This window comes from Biomphalaria glabrata, chromosome 5 (assembly GCF_947242115.1).
Source record: "Biomphalaria glabrata chromosome 5, xgBioGlab47.1, whole genome shotgun sequence".
Lineage (NCBI taxonomy): Eukaryota > Metazoa > Mollusca > Gastropoda > Planorbidae > Biomphalaria > Biomphalaria glabrata.
The window spans coordinates 40756391-40779842 of record NC_074715.1 but is presented as its reverse complement, the minus strand read 5'-3'; the positions used below and the strand labels follow the sequence as shown (position 1 = coordinate 40779842).

Sequence of the window (23452 nt, the reverse complement as noted above, 5' to 3'; positions counted from 1 at the left end):
AAGTGGCGTGTGCGTTCCCCGGATCCCCCACCCTCTTCGCACGACTCTGCGGTGACTGGGTTTCCTAGGCAACCTTTGTGTAGAATGTGGCACCACGTCCGTGGCTAGATTTGTTGTCTTGCTATTTTCACGTGTAATTTTCTGCCTGGATTATGTTCTAAATGTTTTAGTGAAGTCTTCGCGCTGTCGGCTGGTTGATTTTTATTATTTACCTTGTTCAAAGTCATTAATACATTCATATTCATTTTCTAAAAGTGTTTTAATTAAAGTGACTTCTGAAAGATGGCATTACGACTATAGTTCTATATTATTGCATGTAAAAAAATTGTTCAGCACTTTAAGCTCCACAATAAAGCTGGTATGAGAATAGTTTCATATGATACTTGTTTTAACATACTTTTTGTCGCCAATCGACTCTATTATTTGCGATTACGGTTTATCATTTTGAAATGCGCATTCCCAAGCAAAAATAAATAAATAAATAAATAAACAAAAACAAAACGTTGTCGGTTATCATATAAATCTTTATAGATCAAAACCATACTGCCTGGAAATTGACTATTTTTTATTAGATCTACTTTGAGATATACCTTCCTTTTTTTTTTCGAGCGCTGACGCATGAAAATTTAAATATTTCCAGTGTCTGCATACCTTGTAAAGAAATTGCCCATTACAAAACAAGTTGTCACCGATCCAGCCAATCAAACCTTTGCATCTGGTTTAAGTCTCGATTCGCTTCTAGCATAAAGTCCCATTCTTTTGAATGAATTTTCTTTTGGTGCTTTTATTAAATCAGGAATAAAACACAAGAGGCATTATGATCATAAATTCATTGCCAAGTGACAAGAACGGCAATATTCTAACATATTCTAGAAAAGTCTAGGACAAATTCTAAATTTGCAAATATTTTGAAAAATGTGCAGAATGTCTTTTATAACTTTAAGCTGTGTTCATTTTTTTTTTTTTTTTTTTGGATTCCTGCATTTCGTGTATGCTAAGTGCTTGAATGATTTTAGTCTTTCCTGAGTATATTTCTTGATATTTTGGAAAATACACATTTACCTTTCAAAATAAACATTTCCATTTTGTGATGTAGGCATCTGCGAATATGATAATTTTTGTTTCAGTATGATAGTAAATCTAGTTGTCAACATCTTGTTCTACCAATCACCCAGAGATCTACATCTGTGACAACTTTGGGCTTGCTGGTTCCGAGAAGCAGCCTCACCATTTAACCGTCTGACATCATGCCTGGCCTTGGCACAAACGTCACTTGTTGACGGGCTCGAAGACCGATTTGCCGTGACACCGACGTCGTATGATTCTTGATGTTGATTTAATTTTTTTGTTACCAGAAGATCTATGCTGTGTAGTGTTTCATTTATTTGTTTGTCTTCGTCAAGACTTTTCACTCGTTTGTCTGGTTGGTTTCTTGCAATCTCTAGATTGTTTTTTGTTTTTTTGTTTGTTTTGTTTTGTCTAGAATGCTAAATGTTTCATTTGGTTGGACTGCAAGTTGATGGTTTTTTTAAGAGTATTTTTTTTGTGAAGTCTTGTACTATATAGTCAGGTCTGTGTTTCTGTTAACCTTGTTTATGCAATCATCAAATTATTAACAATGACGGAAATATTGTATTACTTTAATTGTGCATAAAATTAGAAGTTTCTTGAAAAATGAATAGAAAAAAGGAATTGAAACAAGCTATGAGAAGAACATACTGGCCAGTCTTTTGATACTCAGTGTAGCCAGCCTTTTTACACTCAAAATGTTGTGTCGTGTCATTAAGACATTTTGAAACGAAGTTTTATCAAGTAAACAAAGGAATTTTTTTTTTCAAGCACTTTTGCTGCATTGTCCCCCCCCCCCCCCCACACACACACCTTTTATTCTTTCTTTTTTGGGTGGGGAAATAAGCATTAACTTTAAAGAAATGTCTCAGTAACTGTAGTTATATATATATTTTAGTTCGGTTGATTCCTTTCGCTATGACAAGAAAATGCTCAACTAGCTTTGAACTAAAAGGAAGGCGCCAGATGAACACTTAAAAAAAAAAAAAACGACTCACACCCAACACCAAAATGTTTCATTGTTTGTATGGGTTACAAATTTGTTGAATAAAATGTTTAAAAAAACGGCATGCTTGTTTTTTTAAAATATGATAGCGCTTTAAAAGTTGGACATAGAAAGACACACATATTGGGTGATTGGACATGACGTTCTTTTGAATAGGGATGCTGAATTTTGCGCTGACCACCAGTTGATCATATTAACATAAAGACATATCGTTAACATACATACATGACACGCTCACTGAGTTCCAATTGAGAACATTCCAGAATCTGTCCAGAATCTCTTTCCTTCTTGTCAACATAAATCTCCAGCCTCAACGCTCAAAAGTCTCAGATTCGCCTTTTCCAAGATGATCAACAAGTCTATAAAACATTTTCTCAGCTGCATGTGTATGTGGCTTTCATTGGGTTTAGATTATTTGCCCAATGTTTCAGTTCTTACAATTGCGTTGTGCTAAAGAAAACAAAAGTAATGACGTCTTCTGGCTTTCAAATTACTTTCTCATAATTACTTTTTCATTAATTTCTTTTCCCTAATTGAAGTCTTGTTTGAAAACATTATCTTTGTATAAAATGTGTTTTATTTTTGTTAATATAAAGCAACTTTGAATTTCAATGTTTTTAAAGGTCCATAAAAAAAAAAAGGTTACAAAGACAGTTTGTGTGGAAACACAAACTCAAAATCGGCCCCCGAAGTGGTCCGTCCACCCATGCAGGTAAAAGGGCAGGTTTCAATATTTTCAGAAAGAATATCAGAATGAAATTCTATCAAAGACAAATGGCAAAGAAGATTGAAGAAAGAAGGTTGACAATCTTGTGTGGTGCCCCAGCGGTCCAGCAGACCAAAGGATAAGCGAAAGTTAATACGAAGTTTGATGTGAACCTGGCCTAACCTGCTGTCTTATAATTGATCTAATTGTTTTGTAAAGGGTCAATCTCTTATTAAAATCCTCAAGAAAAAAATATAGTCATGTGTGTTTAACATTGTGCGGCTGCAGTTATCGCAATAATATGAAAAACTACTTATTAATTCTTTAAATTATGTCCACCTTATATGCATACTAAATAGATTTTTTCTCTTTAAAAAACAACTTTTTTTGTAAAAATGTAGTAGTTAGTATGACAGAACTTACATAACTTAGCAATACAAATGTAATTTTTTTTTTTACCAATAATCTAAAACCATTTGCATAAATGTGTTGAAATAATGTTAATAATCAGTCACCCCTCTCTAAAGAACATCCCGTGTTTGTTACTATTAATAGTGAATAGTTGTAAAAGTGTATTTTTATGAAAAAAATGATTGTATAAGTAATTTAAAAAATTAGATTTTTCGCTTTCAGAAAAGAAAAAAGTAGCCGTTGCATCAGAACTTTGAATGGTCTAAAATATTATGGTGTCAAATTTTTCACTATCTTTTCTGTTTTACGAGATCTAAACGGGACAGACGGACAGACATTCCACACAAAACTAATAGCGTCTTTTCCCCTTACGGGGGCTGCTAAAAAACTGAGCGATTGTTATAACTCTAGAAATACCTAGGTGTGGGTGTTTCTCGGTCCAGCACTAAATGATCTCAATGTGGTTGTTGGTGGATAAAAGAAAATCTTAAATGGTTGCGTCGACTATGAAGATGTTGGCAGAGTAGTCTTCCCGCAGTGACGTCATGCACTAAAGTGGAGGGCTTGGACGTCTTGTTGTTTTGTTGAGATGTCACTTGTCTCTGTCTTGTTGAGGGACACAGTTAGTCTAGTCCATACAGAACTAATCTTCTCCTTTTCCATCGCTTCAGAGTTTTGTTCGTCCATTGTTTCCCAACATTACAAGGAGTGTTGCTCATGCTATTTGATTTTGTGTGTTCTTGTAAAATCTTTTTGTTTTTTCACACCGTTTCATATTATTTCTAATTGAAGTTTTGCCAATGTATTGAGGATGTACCGGTATATTCAAGTTGGTTGGAGACAAAATGTGTATGTCAAAGTATTAAGAAGCTAACTCTTGCTGTGATGGGAGCGTTACTTCATTGTTTACCAGCTCTGAACAACATTCATTCATAGGAAACTAGATCTATCTAAATTAGCACTGGGCATTGATTTTAGAAACAAAAGTTGTAGCTGTTAAATACTCGGAAGTATTTTTTATTATTTGACCTGCACTGTATCTGAGTTGATTATTGTTATACGTTTTTTCTTGAATCAGTTACAAACCATCAGTGTTCAATATAAATCTATCATTTCAATTTACAGTTGATCTCTTTGAAGTTTTAGCCCCATCCATTCCATTTATGTCCACCATTTCTCCTTTCTGTGTTTTAACTTAATTGTTAAGCCATCAACTTGAATGAATCAGTGCGTGCCGAGCGGCCTATATTGTAACAGATCGTACACACCACATCCATTCATGGGTTCGCCCTTGTCAGCGGGCTATTATCTACTGACGTCACGGAACGCTGTGCTCGTTTCTTTTTTTTTTATTCCTGTTTTGGGTTTTTTGGGGGGCCACGCAAAGTTTGTATGAAAACCTAGTTGCCAGCTCGGTTTGGGTTTCTTTTCACCTTTAAGTGTGACTTTCTGGGCCGTGTGGAATAATTAAAGACGTTTCTAGTGGTGTTTGTAGTGCATCTTAAGGTCACAGCCCAATGTTTGTAAACAGGTTGTTTCTTGGTCATTAAGATGAAAGGTCTTTGATGTCACAAACTCGCTCTGGATTAAAATAGATTATTCTGAACCTTACATTATTAAAGTGGTCGGATATCTTGACCAATGTCCAGCGCTCAGAAATGGACGATAACATGATCCTCATGTCCACTGTAAGGCGGGCATCTCATCACAGCCTGTGGGGGTCCAACTCGGAAGACAACCTCCACTTTCATGGCTGGGAGGAGCTTATCCAGAAACAGAGGAGCCGGAGCCGGTCCCGTTGTTACAACAGGTCCTTACTGCTCCCAGATATTTACGGTAAGACTTTTTATTTTACGTACACGCAATTACATTGGTCTTAGTAACGTCAGACGCTGTACTTTTAATCTGTCACGTGATATCTTTTTAAAAAAAAAAACTTTTTCATCATTGGCTTTGATAAGTTATTGAAAGACTTTAAAATTTGTTGTTGTTTTTTTGTTTTATGGTTCTTCTTCTTCATTATTCGATTATTCTAATCACACAGGATCATTTATATAAAGAAACAAATATTCATTTTAGTTCCAGAAGTATTACTATTTGCAATTATCTTCAACCAAATATTGATAAAACATGCCATGTCCCAATTCTTAACTTCAAAAGAAGATTATTAATGGTATAAGTAATCTACCTCTAATCTTGTTATATTATCTAGTATTACTTTACACTTTGGCTGTTAACGTAATGTTCTAGTACCAAAGGACAAGGCATTTGTGACCGACATAAAAGTCTACTGCTCGATAGATGATTAATTTCTAACCACTTCAAGTTGAGGTGTAAGAACCAAACTTTGGCTGAAATAGGTCATAAATGTATTCAGACAGTTATGCTTGGGTGATTTGCCTGAAAGGTCAAGTAGCCCTGGATGCATCATACACTTCAGTTAAGAGACATTCCATTAAGAAAACTCAAGGAAGTGATTCTCTTTGGTCCAGTTTTCCATCAAAACTTGGGTCAGAGGACAAGTGCATGGCTAAGCCTTTAGTTCCGAGTGAAACTAAATTTGGAGCTTTGTTGGTTCGTTTGTTTAGGCCACTGTTTCACCATGTGGAGTCTCAGTCTCTTTCTCTCTCTCTCTCTCTCTCTCTCTCTCACTCTCTGTCTTTGCCCGAGTTAGTAAACTTTTGAGACTCGGACTAAGTTGTATATTCCCCTGGCAGTAATTTTAAGTAATTTTATCATATATATATATACTAGACATATGTTACCCGCGACCCGCGGGTCTTTATTTGCGCATTACTTTCGATATAGTCACTGAGAGTGTTTTGTAAACAATTAAACGAAATAATAATGTAATAAGTAAAGCGAATGTGTCAATGTAAAAATAGTGTGAATGAAGCTATCAAATCAAAATAGCTAATAGGCTTAAATCCATTTTTTCTAATTAAAACATTTGCTTGTAGGCCTACATATATTTGATTAAAATTTGAGATGAATACACTTAATTTTGTATGTTCATGTGTATAAAGTAGATCTTGAGGTAGACATAGATCTAGATCTAGACTAATCTAGAGTTAAACATTGGCTTTTATAGAGTTCATTCTGTGCTACGCATGCGTAAACTTTTTTGCATGAATGAATATAGGCCTATCTCAACACGGCTACGCAGCTTTAGCGAACAGCGAACAAATGTATTAAAAATGCTTTAGAAAAACAAATTTGAATGTTAATTTGATTAAAATATGAAATGAATGGACAATGATTAGTATGTTTATGTGTTAAAGCATAAAACTATCTTTGCGAAAAGAAGTTTTATCATCTTAGAGTTCAATAAGAGTTTTAGACCTAGGCCTAGGAATAGACTCGGTAGAGAGATGTGTTAATGTGTAACCATTTGGTAATGTCTAATGAAATAATGTTCGCCAGGAAATCTGTAGTCACAGATATCAGGAACTAATTTATGTAAAAAATGCTTTTGGATAATCTAGTGGATTTGATTTAGATGTATGTTAAACGTAGCTAATGATCCTTTCACGTTATTTCTCTTTCGCTACGAAAATAAAATTAGTTTTGCGAAAATGGGTTTACCCGCAGTCAATACATTATTATCTATTAAAAACGAAAAGAGCGATAGCTTTGTTAAATGAATGGGATTATAAAGTGAACAATTAAACGAAATAATTTTTAGTACGCGATTCATGAATGAATATAGATCTAGGCCTATCTCAACTCGGCTTCGCAGCTTTCGTAAACGAATGTAACTTTAGAAAACCAAATTTGAATGTTTATTTGATCAAAATATGAAATGAATGGACTTTAATTAATATGTTTATGTGTTAAAGTATAAAACTATCTGTGCGAAGAGAAGTTTTATCATCTTAGAGTTGGATTAGAGTTTTAGATCTAGGGATGTTTGTTTGTTTGTAAAATGTTTTACATGTTTCGGATGTTCCTTCAGAGTTGAAGATAATTACTTCCTAGTCCAAACCTCCCGCAGGACGACGGGGGATGGGAGCGGGCAGGGTTTGAACCCGGGACCATCGATAAAATCTGAACGACAGTCCAGCGTGCAAACCGCACGACCAGGCAGCCATCCATGGGATTATAAAGTAAACAATTAAACGAAATAATTTTTAGTACGCGATTCATGAATGAATATAGATCTAGGCCTATCTCAACTCGGCTTCGCAGCTTTCGTAAACGAATGTAGCTTTAGAAAACCAAATTTGAATGTTTATTTGATCAAAATATGAAATGAATGGACTTTAATTAATATGTTTATGTGTTAAAGTATAAAACTATCTGTTCGAAGAGAAGTTTTATCATCTTAGAGTTGAATTAGAGTTTTAGATCTAGGGATGGGATTATAAAGTAAACAATTAAACGAATTAATATTTAGTACGCGATTCATTACTGAATTGTCTAATGAAAGAATGTTCGTCAGGAAATCTGTAATCACAGATATAAGGAACTAATTAATGTAAAAAATGCTTTTGAAACACAAAATTGAAGGTTAATTTTATTATATAATGAATTCAATGGATCTTCTTTTGTCTTTTCATGTGTCAAAGTAAAAAACTATCTGCGCAAAGTGTATTTCTTAAAATTAGATCTAGGTCTAAATCCTTTCTATCTTTTCTCATGTCAACATTGTAGACATGGCCTAGATCCATAAAATACTATAGCTGTAATAGAGTCGGACAACTTTATTTTTTTTGAGGGTCTTACATTTGTTTTAGGGCTACAATACATTCACTAAGGTCTAAGTTGGTACCCAAGGAACATTCCTGCCTAGTTTTATCAAGATTGGTCAAGCGGTTTTGATGTCTATAAGTAACATACATACATACATACATACATACCCCTCACATTCTACTTTATAATATAGATTGATATATTTGTTGTTTACATTTGCCAAGGGAGAAGATCGTCTTTTGAGACGTAAAATGCCACAGTTACTTCTATAGTCTTTTTTTTTTCCCCTAATATCTTGTATTCTGTACTTATATTGTATCTGATTGCCTGGTACTAGAGATATATTCGCATAACTTGACCAACAGTTCAAAGGCTTAGAACATTTAGTGCAATACTTACTCTATACAACAGAATTGGCCAATTTATAATGATGCCATTATTTTTTTGCTCCGATAGTTCGGTCAGCCCTATTGTTACAATGCAAAACAGGTGGAAATATTCTCTTCAAGATCTTTAGATTCTATGGAACTGCATGAAATAGATCTGATATACTTTAGTGCCATGAACTGCTTTTTTTTTATGAGTTGTCAACCTCGTTTTTAAAACGAGCATTTTGATACATTTGATTCTTTTCAAAGAGATGTGCTGTAGGTAAAGTCTGACGATTTCCTTGTAGCTTTATTTTATAGTTTTACAAAGAAAATTCAAAGTGTGCTGCAATCTATTCTTAATTCATTACATAGTTGTATTTAAATTATAACTTAAAGGAATAAGGGAAATAGTTTACAGTTTTTACGTGAGTACCTTAGCGCAAGAGAAAGTAAAGAAATGGAATGGGAGGGGGAGAGCTCGGTTAGCTCAGTCCAAACACTTTGTTGATGAAACATTGTCATTTTCTGTCTAACTTGGCAGGTCAACTTAACCCTCAATGTTTGTGTCCAACCTTTTCTACTTTAAGGCTGTCTTCTTTTTCTTCTTCCAGAACATTCTCTTGTTTAGTTGATGCGTTTGAAATGTTGTTGTTTTTAACACCTTTAAGAAGCAGCTATTTTTTTACTTTTTTAAAAATGTTTCTCCTGTCCACATTGACCTCCCTGCCCTCCATATATGCCCAATGTTACGTTGTTTGTGTGGCGTGGAAACCTTTAAGCCTAACGTCCATTGATGAGTTAGAACCATGCAGCTTGTTTTCCTATTGTCTTAGTAAGAAAAGTCTCTTTTTTCTTTCTTTAGAGCTAATGCGTTTGAAATAAGGTATTAACATAGCAGTGCGTCAACAGAAAAACAACTTTATAATGTGTTAACACTCCAGTTAGTCCAATGTAGGGAGGAGGGTTGCGATGGACTTGTGTATGAAGTATCTACTAATTGATTGATCTATGAAGTATCTACTCATTGATTGATCCATGAAGTATCTACTCATTGATTGATCCATGAAGTATCTACTCATTGATTGATCTGTGAAGTATCTACTCATTGATTGATCTATGAAGTATCTATACACATTGCTTGATCCATGAAGTATCTATACACATTGATTGATCCATCAAGTATCTAATCATTGATTGGTCAACTGTTGAAGAGTGTTGTAAAGAGATCAACAGCAAGTGCCCATTTTCTTTTTTTACTACGTAACTTTGTCTAGTTATTTTATGTTACATTTAACTCGACAGAATGCAATAATTTGACAAGGTGTGGAAACACAAACTCAAAATCGGCCCCCCAAGTGGTTCATCTAGAGTCTTCACCAGGATTCGAACACGGGACTTCCGGTTCCAAGTACTTTACCCCTCAGCCACAGCATCTCTATATATTCATTTAACGTAGACTTATATTTTTTAAAATAATAAACCTTATCCATACATTCAAAATTAATAACATGTTACATGTAATAAAGAGAAACTAAAAAAAAAGATTTATTCTTCTAACAAAATTAGATAAATTGGCAACACGAAAAAAATAATTCTTGACCTACTTTAACAATTTTGTACAAATGACAAGAAGACTTTCCCCTCGCAGATAAAATTAATATCTCCATTGTCATTTGTCATACAAACTACACATAGATCTAGCTAGATCTAGACCTACTTTTAGATCTAAATCTAGATTCTAGATAGAGTCTAGGTCTAGAACTACATCTAAGTCTAGATCTAGAAATAGATCAAAGTCTATATCTAGATCTAGAAATAGATCTAAGTCTATATCTAGATCTAGTAATAGATCTAAGTCTATATCTAGATTCTAAGTCTAGATCTAGAACTAGATATAGAATCTTGATATAGAATCTACTATATCTAGACTAGAACTCTTATGAATTTACACGTGTAATCTTATAACTACTAGACCTGGGCCAATGTTATGATCATGAACAGTAGGCCTTTTGTTACCTGATAATGGTGTACAGTGCTGTTCGTATCCGATTTATTTCTTAATGTGATACTATTGTTTACATAATAAATAAATCTGCACCCCTAAGCTGTCAGAAGATAAGTTATTGCCTTAATAATTACAATTTTGTTCAAATTATCAATACATTTATAACATAAATACTATAAATATATAGAGATCTGGGCTCTATTTCGACTGTCAAGTGTAGGCCCGAATAATGTGGATATGTCAAAACTGCGCGCTATAAAAATAGTTAGCTATTTTTGAAACTTATAACTAAAACGAAGTTCGTATCAAAATTCTTTTTTAAAAACAACATTTGAATCAGTATTCTATTCTATGAGTTAGTTAATGGAAAATCTATTTTATAATGATCCATTGATACTTTTTCCATTGTGACCTTTAATGCAAATTTGTGTGTACCAATGTGCGAATCTCTGAATGAAGCTTGATTTATTAATGAAGAAGTCTGTGACCTTTTAAAAAGACTTACCTCCCCTGAAGTTCTTCATTGAAAAGTGGTGTATTGTTTTGAAAATCTGCTTGCATAGATAATTTTAAAAGTTAGATGGTTCACTTTCGGAAAAGAAAAAAGTAGCCGTTGCACCAGAACTTTGAATGATCTAAAATATCATGATGTCCGATTTTCATTTTCTCTTCTAGTTTCTGAGATCTAAACGGGACGGACGGACAGACAGGCCTTTTCGGGGGCTGCTAAAAATCCAGACTGGGAATAGTGAGAAGAATGATGATACGTAAACATCTGAATGTTCGGGAACTAGATTGAACATAATGAAGCTAATGTTGTCACGTTTCATTAGGCAATGTAGATTGATACAACAGATTTGATTTGTAGATCATAGATACGACAGACTTGATAATCTAGATTGATACGACAGTCTTGATAATCTAGATTTTGAAGTTTTGTATTATGGATTTGACAAATACATTATTAAGTAACGCGATATTTGTAAATTCCAGAAAGAAAATATTATAAAATCGATATATTTTTTTTTTACGGTAAATGTTAAGACCGACGTAAATGACACAAATACGTCATCGCCTGTGTGCATATTTCAAAATACGGACCTTAGAGAACCTTGTTATTCTAGTTGTTTCATAATCGCCACGAGATAACGAAGACCAGTCCGATAACTGAAAGACTTTAGGCTGCATGCAGTTTCATCAAATTTCCTTAAGTAAAGAAGTCGGGGAAGATCGTGACAATCTTCAGGCGTTTTAACATTTGTAAATAATAGCAAGGGAACCAGTTCTGCTAGACTCATTACACCAAGGAATTCATCTTTAAGACAAGTTGATTGATTGCAAACTAGATTTTGTGGGGAAACAATATTTGAAGAGAACAGAAGCTAAATTAAAACACACTTGCTGCACTACTAAATATGAACAATAAAATATCAGTGTTGTTCCTCCTCTGCATCTTTGATATGACTGGACAAACGAGATAATTGGGCACTACGGGGAGGGGAGGGGGGCATAGGCTCCCTGCCTGTCTTTTTTTTTTGTTCATCTCAGTAAGTTCATAGTTTCTAATATTGATGTTGGAAATGTTGACAACTGCCCTTTTACCTACCTGAGTGGACCATTTCGAGGGCCTATTCTGAGTTTGTGCTTATACACAAACTATCTTTGTCATCTTGGTTGTATTAATTTCGTAATTATGAGACGAATTTGTCATTGCTTGTATCGTAACGTTTCTCTTCTAACCAGTGTCAATAGTAAAAACTGATTGATTGGAAAGCATTAGTTCACCTCGCATCTCTCTTTCCCTGACTGTGCTAGAACGTAATATGGTGTTTTCACATCAGCATCAAGTCTGGCATTATGGCATGAACTTTGTGGTGCCTTCACCTTTGTTTACGACATCTTGTGGCCATGTTTTACAACTTCCCATAAAACTGCTGAGCTAGATAAGATAATGGGAGTCTCTGCTGGCTGTGAGCTGATTATTTAATCAACATCATTCTAATGTCGTAAAGATGTCAAAGTTTCTAGTGGACGATACTCAATAATTGTTGGATTGGATTTATTGAGGCTTTACTAATATTAATTAATATTAATAATAGTCTGAACTATAGTTCAACGTGAACCATACCTAAAGAAACACTATCGCAGGTACGCTCTAAGCATAGATTTTTTAATAGCCACGAGCAAGTGGTGTGTGGTTTCTTGTGGAAGAAAAATATTTTTGACAAGTTAAAATAATATATGTAAAACTTGTGTCAGGTATTTCAAAAATCACACACTTGTTTCGTTCTGGCTTCACTCCGTATAATTAACAAGCAGATGCTTGGAAAGTAAATGAATGTACTACTTTGTTAACTTGGCATCCTTTCCTTTAGGGGTGAGCACTTGTTTGGACAGTCTGTTGAATAGCGGACATTATAGGCGATACTACACAAATATTTTATCCCAAGGGTATCGGATACAGTATTGATTATTCTAGAATTCATGTAATTGTCTTGGGGAGTGTTCGACTTGACTCGCTGCGACTTGAGGTTTGTGTGGACTGGAGACGAACTAGTCTGGAATCGATTCCACCCAGCCGTTTTATTTCTTCATGTGCCTATGTCAGTGTTGTGTGTGTGAGGCACTCTTGTTTATTGGCAGACGATCTCCCCGAGGATCCATGAAACCAAATTGTTATTATTTCCTTTAGATGATCTGCTCACTGACTGTCATCTTATTTTATTAGAATGCAGGCTGTCTCTTAGTTGTCTGTCATTTTGAATGGTAGGTTGATGTTAAAGGTTGCACCATGTGATGCAGGCTATTTGTTGTTCCTAGAGTGAAATGGGATGTCGACGTGATCACTTAAGTGTAGACAGGATGATCTGAGATAAAGTCCTATTGGTGACCAGCCCAGCCCTTGGTACAAATAAAAAGCTTTGATCTAAATGAAGGATAAAGTCATCCTGTTGAACAAAGTTAAACAAAAAAAAGTTTATGTGTTTCAAGAAACAAACAATAGGATGACGCATTCTGTCTTGCATGAGGAAGCAGTTGGTTGTCATCTTGACTGGTCACAATGAACTACTAGTTGATTAAGCCTCACTAATTGGCCTGACTCACATTAAAGCTACTGACACCATGTGTCTAAGATAGTGTTGATGAAAGACAACTCATGTAGTGAACGCCCGCCTGGCACGTCTTGAAATCTAAACCTGCCTTCCCGAAGAAAAAAAAAACAACAGGATTGCGTGGGAATGAGAGACTGAGTCGTGCACGAAGTATTGATAATGTTATAAAACCCAGTTCCTACAAGAGGAGTTAATCACCCTATCGACTTCGACCTCTTGGACCAGTCACTGGGGCACTACTTCTGACACCTCAGTGATTATTTAGAAACTAGATACTAACTAGTGATTAGCCTGACCTGCTCCACACAGCCAATTAGTGACTGTGACAAGCCAACTGTTTCAATTATGTTCAATCTACAACGCACATTCAATGTCGTCCTGTGTAACGTAGTGACATTGAAAAGATTGTGGACATTTTGATGAGACTTTGTGTGTGGCGCCGATTTACTGGAAGTCCTGACAAATGTCCGGAAATTTCGTTGACATTGAGTTTTTTTTAATCAATCGGTGACTTCAAAGACGTTATTGTTTGACCATTGCCTCCTCAAACAAATAGAGGAAGCTGAAAATGTCCCCCGGATAAATGACCTTCTAATTTCCTCCTCCTAGTTTTGATAACCCTAACCCCTGGGTATTTAACCCCAACCCCTGGGTATTGACTTAAGCATTTTTTTTCAACTCACTTCATTGATTCGATGCTTTTCTTTAGGAAGCACAGACTCCCACAGACACAGGCACGCTCGCACACTCGCTGATTGATACAGGCACACACAGACTCCCACAGACACATGCACGCTCGCACACTCACTGATTGATACAGGCACACACAGACTCCCACAGACACAGGCACGCACACTCACTGATTGATACAGGCACATCTCGAAAGCTTTCCCTCCCTTCCTCTCTCGTCACGAATGTTTTCTTGGTGGTACAAGTCTGCAGACGTTCAGATTTGTGGGTTTTTTTTTTCACTCTGGAGTTTTCTGTTTCTTTGGATTAATTAGATGTTCTGCAATTCCATTCAATGAACTAATTATTGGCGCGGTTCTGTTCATAGTTCAGTGCATAGTTTGTTAGATTTGTGTCGTTCAGTGCATAGTTTGTTAGATTTGTGTTAAGTTCTGCTGGTCTGTGGTTTCTAAATATGAAGTAGTAGTATTGGCTAAGTGCTAGCCCTGGGTCAGACAAGTCAAAATTGAACTTTTTTTTTTTTTTTTTTTATTTATATGCAAAATATGGATCAATCTCTATTCTAAAAATCTGTTACCCATAAGTTCTATGGCAATGAATATCTCGAACTAGTTACATATCCATGTACATTTCTCACATATTCGTTTCTATTCTAAACTAGACATATCCACTCAAAGACATTTAGTACACACATTATCATAATAGATTGGCTTGATGCCAAAACACTTTTTTTGTCTTTCATATACTTGAATTTTGTGTGCAGTTAGAATTGAAATTAATCGTTCAATGTTACAGAAAAAAAAACAACTCGATGTTTGATGTAGCTTTTAATTGTTTTCATTTCATTGATTGAATAGCTTCAAGAATTTGTCTATAACACCAGCTCTCACACACACAATATCGATCTGTAGAACAATGTTTTTACACAATTTAAAAGTTTAGCGTAAACTTAACTTGTGAAAAAATCAATGTTAGATTTTTATTTCAACCGAATTGGTGGTATGGATAATGTGCGCTATGATATCTTTGAAAACACCAAATATTTCATATTTTTATGGTTTAAAGGCGTCTCCTTACTAGAGCAGGTTCCGGTTGTTTTGGTAAAACAACACATGACTTGGTGTTCTGTTTGAACTTTTTTCACGGTCTGCTTAGATCAACAAAATGCAAATACTTTACACTGAATCAAACACCTAACAGATAACGTAGACTAAACCATATACTAAACACATACTTTACACTGAATCAAACACCTAAAGGATAACGTAGACTAAACCATATACTAAACACATACTTTACACTGAACTATACACGTAACAAATAACGTAGACTGAACCGAATTAAAACAAATACTTTACACTGAACCAAATACTAGATACTTTACACTGAACCAAACATCAATCGATTGATCTAAGTTATTTTTAAAGTAGATTCTGTTGATAGATTAGTAAACGCTTGGCTCCGAGGTGCTATTATCTCGTGAGTGACTGTATCGGTGCTATTATCGCGTGAGTTACTGTGTCATCAATAAGGCTAAAAAAAAAAAGAAATCAATGACTTTGGCACGACAAGTTTTTTGATAGCGAGCTGATATTGCTTCCAGTGTGCCTCTGATTTGTTCCCTATGTCTGTGTTTTACCAGAGTGACAACGACAAATAGCTTGATGAATAACATCAACTCGATTGTACACTCTACGTAGATTGATCATTGAACAGCGATGAAAGAGAAACTCAATGACATTATCTTGTATATATTAGCAACTTAGTGGAATAGGTTATTTAGGATGTTTTGACAAAGTGGTATGCCATTGGGAAGACTGACATTTTAATTTTGGAATTTGTTTGGTGAGAATCAATGCAGGCTTGTGAACTGCTTGTGACTCGTGGACTACTTGGTCTCAAACATTTAAAAAAAATGGATTGATAATCATCTTAAGTCATGCACTTTATTTGTGTCTCTAGTCCATGAATTCAATTGCTATGCAGTCTACTATACGACCTGGAATAGTTCTTGTCTTTCATGATCAGAAACTTGAACCGAATAATCCTCCTCCAGGTCTTATGGTGTGAACTGAGCGTGTCAGACTTGGATTGGTCTACCTCGTTATGTCCACATGCATTCCTTCAACAGTACAGTCGTGGGAATAGAAAACATAAGGGCCTGGGCTACGATGTTCAGTTTCAAAGAATAGTATTAAGCTGATGATATTGTTGCCTTCGCAATGTCCACTGTGATATGCTTAGAGACAGTTGAATGATATAGGCCTATACTTGTGGGCATACTCTTCATGCTGACCTGACACTCAGTGCAATGGAGGAGGATTTGAGTAGCCCCAGTTCAGGAGAGTTACCGGTATTTACTATCTCTGAATACCATGGTAAGTTAGCTCACTTTTATTTTCTAAAGTGTAACAATACAGATCTAAAAGTAAAGAAAGGTACATTTTTTCCCTTTCACTTTGTGTAAGTTTAACATTTTTACTTGATTTGTTGTTCATGTTTTAGAAGAAATCCTACTTCAGCTACACATAACCATCAAAGACTTGTGGGAATAATTGTAATAGTCATCAACAATTGTCATGTTTGATTGAAACTTCCAGCTAGTTTCCATGTCCAGCCGTTCCATGCGGGTGCCCTTGAGATAGTTGACCTATTTATCAGCTTAAGGCTTTGAGACTGGGTAGCTTGAATCTAGTGGTATTGATGTTTCTTAGAGATCTCTATTGATTCTTAATATTCCAACTTGTTCTTGAGACATTGATGTTTATAATCTCTGGTATTGATTTTCTGTAGCCCGACTTGTTCAGCGGGTATGGACGTTTGTTACAGAGCGATTATAAAGTTGACTGAAGAGGATATTTATTTTGCTTAATTGATCGTTCTCCTTTAGAAATAGTTTTAGTTGTTTCTATAAACTAACCCTATCCTTTTTTTTTTTATTAGAGGGTAGTCTAGTGTTGAGAAAGAAAACAACTCTTCAATAAAATAACATTGGATGACTGATGTTAGGTCTACATGAAAATACAATTTTCCTCAATTCAAAACAATGTCTTTTAGGACTCTTTACGTGAAAACTATTTGAACTTGCTTCTCACAGTCACGCCTATTTTCGAGAAGTTTCACCGCCAATCTGGTCTCCATAATTGTGGTGTTTTAAGGAACTAGAATTATCGGGGCTTCCTGTTTGTCGACAGAACTGGACTAATTCCATAGTGTCTCTAGATAACCTCCAAATGGACAATGTCGCAAACTTCATATATATCTTTTTTAGATTCTAGTAACGCACTGGAAAAGTAGAGAGTTTTACTTTAGCACTTTCAAAATGTGTTTGTTGGTTGAAGGTTCATGTTGCTCATTGCTATTTCCTCATCAGTAGTTTCTTCCTCCCTTGTGTAAGTCACTTAATTCTCTACATCTAGGTGTCACGAAGAGCAGATAATTAGCAAGTAATAAACTAAAAAAGCTTGAAAAAAAAAAAAGTGGCTGTAGTTATTTCTAGGTTGTTATTTAAACCAGTCTCGAGTTTTGATCTAGTGAACATAGTCTCGATATAACCAAAGCAAGAGTTTTACCTTACTCTAACGACCTTTCTACTGACATTTCAGCCTTCTAATTGACGAGTGGATTCTCGCCTTCTGAACTCTTTAATGATGCCACGTAGCATAGAGAGATATAACTCTATCTTCATGATAACATTGTACATCGACTTCTCACAGTTGACGTGTTAATATTCATCAAGGGATCGCTTGGTTCTTGATTTGGTCACGAGAGAAGGGGGAGGTCTGGCGTCTGTTCCTTATTGCTGGGCCTTTGACTGAAACTATGTTTTACATTAGGCTACACCTACAAAGACTCATGTTTTTAATTTTTAACTATGATTTTGTACCAGTATGTCTAATGATACGGTTTGATGAATGTACATTTCTTATTAGTTTACTTTGAACGTAGCAAAACAAATCACGAAATGTACACAAATACCAGACTCTTCTTTTTGTCATTTCTACACTTTGCCCAAAGACGTGAAGAAATATTTCAACTGTTTACAGTCTAGTTAGTATGTCTCCATCAAACTCAGTGACTTAATGTTTTGCTAACTTTATAATTGGCCCTAATATTATCTATACTCAGAAGTTAGTGTGAATATAACAAGTCATTTTCTTGTGTATTATTTTGTTCATTGTATTGCTCAAAGATGTATCTGAACTTTCCAATACTGATTTTATTTTCCAACTATTTATCTCTAAGTTTTCAAGATGAAATTCCCCACCCCCCTTTTTCTTTTCTGCAAACAATGTTAGTAGAGCTTGGTCTCTGAAGAAACACATCCTTTGGGGAACTGCAAACATCGTTAGTAGAGCTTGGTCTCTGAAAAAACACATCCTTTGGGGAAAAGAAGATTTATTTTACGGGATTCTTCGTCTTCTTCGTAATCGTCCTAAGAGTTGAGTCTAAGATTCTTGGAACTCTAGCTCTACGGAAGCTTGCCTCCATCTGCCTGTCTGAACAAACTTCTGAATGGGGAAAGATCCAAGCAGATGTAAATGTTTACCAATGGCTCCTATTCCAAAACATTCAAGGTAGACGAGAGAACGAAGGGAAACCCCCCTCTTATTCCTTCTCTGTACCACAGCAACTGTGTAGATGTCCGCCAGAAAAAGGCGGCCCCTCGAAAATGGTGTGTGTATAATAACATGTTTGTTCCATCCCCGCCGTTGCAATAGACTTTATCCTCAGGCACCCCAACGGAGGTTCTCCTCTAACGACTGTTTCCACCCGACTTTAGGACTACTGGTGGCTTTAGAAGGACTAGATACACCGTCAGAATCAGTTTGAAGAACTCCTCACGTTGCAGGCACAAGCACTATTTGTTTTATAGATTTTTTAATGTAGTTTGATCAGTTTTTCAAAAGTAAACTTTCGCCTCATGGAACAAGTTTCTCATCATCCTGTTGAATATTGACATACACCGCCTGACTGTTGTTATGGCATCCTTTGACTTACACGGTGGCTTACATCGATCCCAGTGGAGTTATAGCCCCTAACCTTGTTATTCAATGGTTTACTAGTTTTCAATTAGTTTCTCTACACATACGACAAAGAAACTGTTATCAGTTTGTGCACGTGGTGATCGGTTACTTTGACAAGTGACCCATTTCTCCTGGTGGGACTTGCTAATGAGAACATTGCCTTAGTTCAACAAACCGGATAAAATAATGACTGCTGGCATGTTGATACTTTGAAATGTCACTCGCGGGGCTGCTGGCATGGATGGTGCATTCGTTTGTATAGAGCCAGTGACTTCTGGCAGCATCACGTGGTCTATTGGGGGGGGGGGGAGTTCTTCGGATAAACATGCCTTTCAATTTATAGGCTCAGGGCAATAATCAGGTTGAGTAGCGCAACTCAATTTGATTGTTATCTAGTAATGCCTGGTGCTGCTTTGATTTACTACAGACAAACTGTCCCAGTGCTAATCCCCTAGCCTATAGACTCGTTGAACTGATTTCTTGAAATATAAACTTGTTACTGTCCAGTTACATGCGGGAAGGACGTAAACCTGTTTTGTGTTTGTTGTCATGTTAGATCTCTTTACATCTCATACGGAGTCGAGTTTTTTTTTAAACAACATAACTTGTTCGTTTTTGTAATAGGAAAATATTCTTCTTTTTTTCATGACTGATATTTTCAAAGACAGAAAGGGAAGTATGTATCGATCTTTTCAAAGACTTAAAACACTTTTTTTTTTGGTCAAGTGTCGTCGTGAAGCCACTGTATCGAATCTTCAGACTTGTAACTACGTGTCAGATATGAAGAGACATAGATAATGTTTTAAACGTATGTAAATTGCTGTCCTTCTCATAAATAAACTCAATTTAAAGTTTATCTATTTTGTTTCATCTCCAGGGTCGCCACACGAAAGTCCCAGAAACTTGTCTCCAAACCAACATGGGCATTTTGCTTTCCAGGCCATCAGAAAGTAAGTATCTCAATCTTACAGTTAAAAATCCTAAATTTAAAAAACAAATCAGATTCATTAAAGGGGAATGGTTTTTGTGAGTTTGTTTTTCTTTTGAAGTATACAATGTCTACTTTGTAAGTCATCAAAATGTATCTATTCTTTCGGCTGCCCCTGCTTTCACCTACTAGATGTGATGGGAGAAGATGGTCCTGCGCTTCTATTCCATCCTCAGGCTACGGAACCAACACGCCAGGGAGTTCCAATGTCTCGGTAAGTGTCGTCTGCCTACCCCATAAGTATACACAGAGAGACCTTCACAAATAACATTGATAGACATTAGCATCAACGACATTCACTTTAGCATCAGCGACAGACATTCACATTAGCATCAGCGACAGACTTTTGACTTCAGCATCAGTAACGGAGGGACATGTCACTTTCTGCACAGAGACAGGGCCCGCATTAGGTAATTGGAGGCCCTAGGCGAAGTGAATAGCGTGGTTACAAATGAAATAGAAAAAAAAAGTACGACCGAAAAATACGCAATGAATTAAAAACTTCATGTAACTATATCTAAATCAACCAATAAGTTAAATTCATATAACACCGATAGCACCATGGACGACATTTCATCAAAAGAAAGAAACAATAGTCTTCTAACATACGTGGATAACTAATAGCCCTGGGTCAGACAAGTCAAAACCTTGAATCACAATAGAGACTCAGAGCAAGGCTATTAGACATTGAGCCATAGAGTTCTGCTATGATTGAGATTTGACCCATGACTCGCAATTTATTTTTTTTCTGTGTGGGCCCCCCCCCCAATCAATTGGAGGCCCTAGTAAGCCCTAGTTTGCCTATGCCTAAAGCCGACACTGACAGAGACATGACAGTCGGTTGATTGCTTTGAAATATTTGGTCTATCTGGTCATATGTCAAGGCGGGTTTTTGGTTTTATCTAGGGGATGATATAATTCCCCGGGTTCCCCACTTCAACAGGATAAGCAGACACCAATGAGTAACAGCACATTTAGTTGCATGGAACTGAACATCAAATAAAAGATCATTGAACGGAACAGTTAATGAGTAATAAACAATCCTTCAACAAGAACAACATTTAATAATAAGTTAAGTTTAAATAACAAAAGGTTTCAACATATGCTAAAAGCTGAATCCATAGATATTAAATATTGCATTAGTACATATGCAAATAGCACACCTACACACGCACACTCCATTTCGGCCCTACGGAACGACAGCTTCGTATACAACGAACAACAACAAATCACGACTCCAAGGGCGAGAAAACAACACTATTCCTCAAGCCTAAGGCTAACATCTTGAAACAAAAGAAACCCTAGATCTAGCGATGCCGCTACATCAAAGAATGTTTCATTAGCGACACCCGTACCGAAAGATCAGCCTACTTACTAAAACTATGTACTATTTACGTACCGTTGAAACGGGGAAACGGAGAACTGTAGCGTAACCAACTAAAATGCTCTCTCCGCTGCAAAGACAACATGGGAACTAAGCGTGACGTAAACACACACACAATAGTCTCGACAACAAAACGCGCCCAATTCAAACTACTTCCTAGACATTAAAACACAACTATTCAACACGACAAGAAAACGTTCACGCGCGCACGACACTGTCCATCCAGTCCTCGTTCAGTTGAATTCTTGATCTGTTACTTCATGGTGTTGGGAAGAAATCACTTACAATTGTAGATCTAGGACTCTAGACCAATATGGGTGACATTTGCTTAACACGCTTGACATATCACATTCTTATCTTGTATGTACATTTGTCATACAAAAAAAGTTTGTGCCTATGTGTAAACAATATGTAAGTGTGGGTTTGATTCTAAATAATCATTGGCATCTGATGAACTCATTGGTTCTGGCTCAACGTTTGAAACCAAGCTGAGTGTAGGAGTGTCACACTGGGAATGTAAGAAGACAAAAAACGACCCGTTGTATTCTCCACTAGGTGCCAATGGTCTGCTGCCAGCTACATTAAGACTAACCAGCTCGGCCCCCCACTCACACTACTCTCTAGATGACCGGCCCTTTGTTGTGCGCGTCTGTTTGAAAGGCCAGATAGTAATAACATTAATAGTAGGGTCTAGAAAAAGGAAGCCCCTAGGTAGAGTTTGACCTGACTCTGGCTACGTAGCTAGTGGTCATTTACTGTTTCGTCCTCGCCATTCTAATGTCTGAGGCTTGTGGCCAATGGCAATAAGAGACACGCGAACTCGTCGGCTCGTAGATATAAGGAAAAAGTTCTACATAAACAATAGACGTCAGAATTGATGACGTCATTAGATGGTGGTATGTTGTCTTTTATCAATCGGCTGATTGTTTCTCACATGGTAGGTCTAGATGTATAGGTAAGAGATCTAACAAACTTGCCATGCATAACCCTGACGTTGCTTAACACTATTTAGTCCCAAATGATTTGGGAAGTCGATCTGTCTGTCTCTCTCTCTCGTAAAAAAAAATAATCTCCAAATAGTATGAAATCACTCTCCATTTTTAAAGTTAGATAAAAAAATTTTCCTAGTTTGTAGGTCTGGATGGAGTTACCCGACGTTTTAATATCACTTAGTGTCTGTTTGACTTGATCGTGTCATTTATTTTCAAACAAAGTAAGAGCATTATTGCCGGTAGTTCCAGATCTCTTGGCCTATATCTGTTTGATCGATACATTCTTCCTCTCTTTATCTCGTGGTCAGACTCTCTGTCTCCGCTTTCTTACTGTCCTCCTCACAAACGTTCACTTGCCCCCTCTCCCTTCTTCTTCTGTCCAGTAAGACTTGAGACTAGGAGATGTCTCGTTGTCTCATGTTCATGACATTCAAAGGAATGGGGAAATAATCTTCAAAATCACATCCTGCTGTTAAGACACAGATTCTTTTTTTTTAATCATGAAAATAAATTAGTAGTAGTAGTATTGAAAAACGGGAGGGGGGTAAAGTTATTGGGGGTAACACCGTGTGCATTAATGAGATTAAGGAAATGGGGACTGTACATTAGTAAAGTTCCCCTATCAGACCTTGAGATCTATGGGGCAGATGATGTAAAGGTCATCTGTTTCTATGGCCCACGGTTAACGAGGGTGACTTTACATTAGTGAGATTAAGTAAAAGGGCATAAAACCATGTACATTAGTGAGATAGAGTGAATTGGGTTGCATCTGAGTACATTAGTGAAAGTAAAGTGAATGGGGTTGTCTCTGAGTACATAAGTGAGATAAAGTGAATTGGGTTCCATCTGAGTACATTTGTGAGATAAAGTGAATTGGGTTGCATCTGGGTACATTTGTGAGATAAAGTGAATTGGGTTGCATCTGGGTACATTAGTGAGATAAAGTGAATTGGGTTGCATCTGAGTACATGAGATAAAGTGAATTGGGTTGTCTCTATC

General features: G+C 36.3%; 1 protein-coding gene across 11 annotated transcripts in view; it reads left to right on the top strand.

Moving 5' to 3' along the window:
- Positions 1-23452, top strand: part of LOC106064962 (microtubule-associated serine/threonine-protein kinase 3-like) — a 132936-nt gene that overhangs the window by 82394 nt on the left and 27090 nt on the right. For all 11 annotated transcript variants that reach the window (XM_056029237.1, XM_013223634.2, XM_013223632.2 and 8 more), the window contains 2 exons: positions 19967-20039; positions 20210-20291. In XM_056029237.1, coding sequence (XP_055885212.1) covers positions 19967-20039; positions 20210-20291 — 155 coding nt within the window. The remainder of the gene's footprint in view (positions 1-19966; positions 20040-20209; positions 20292-23452) is intronic.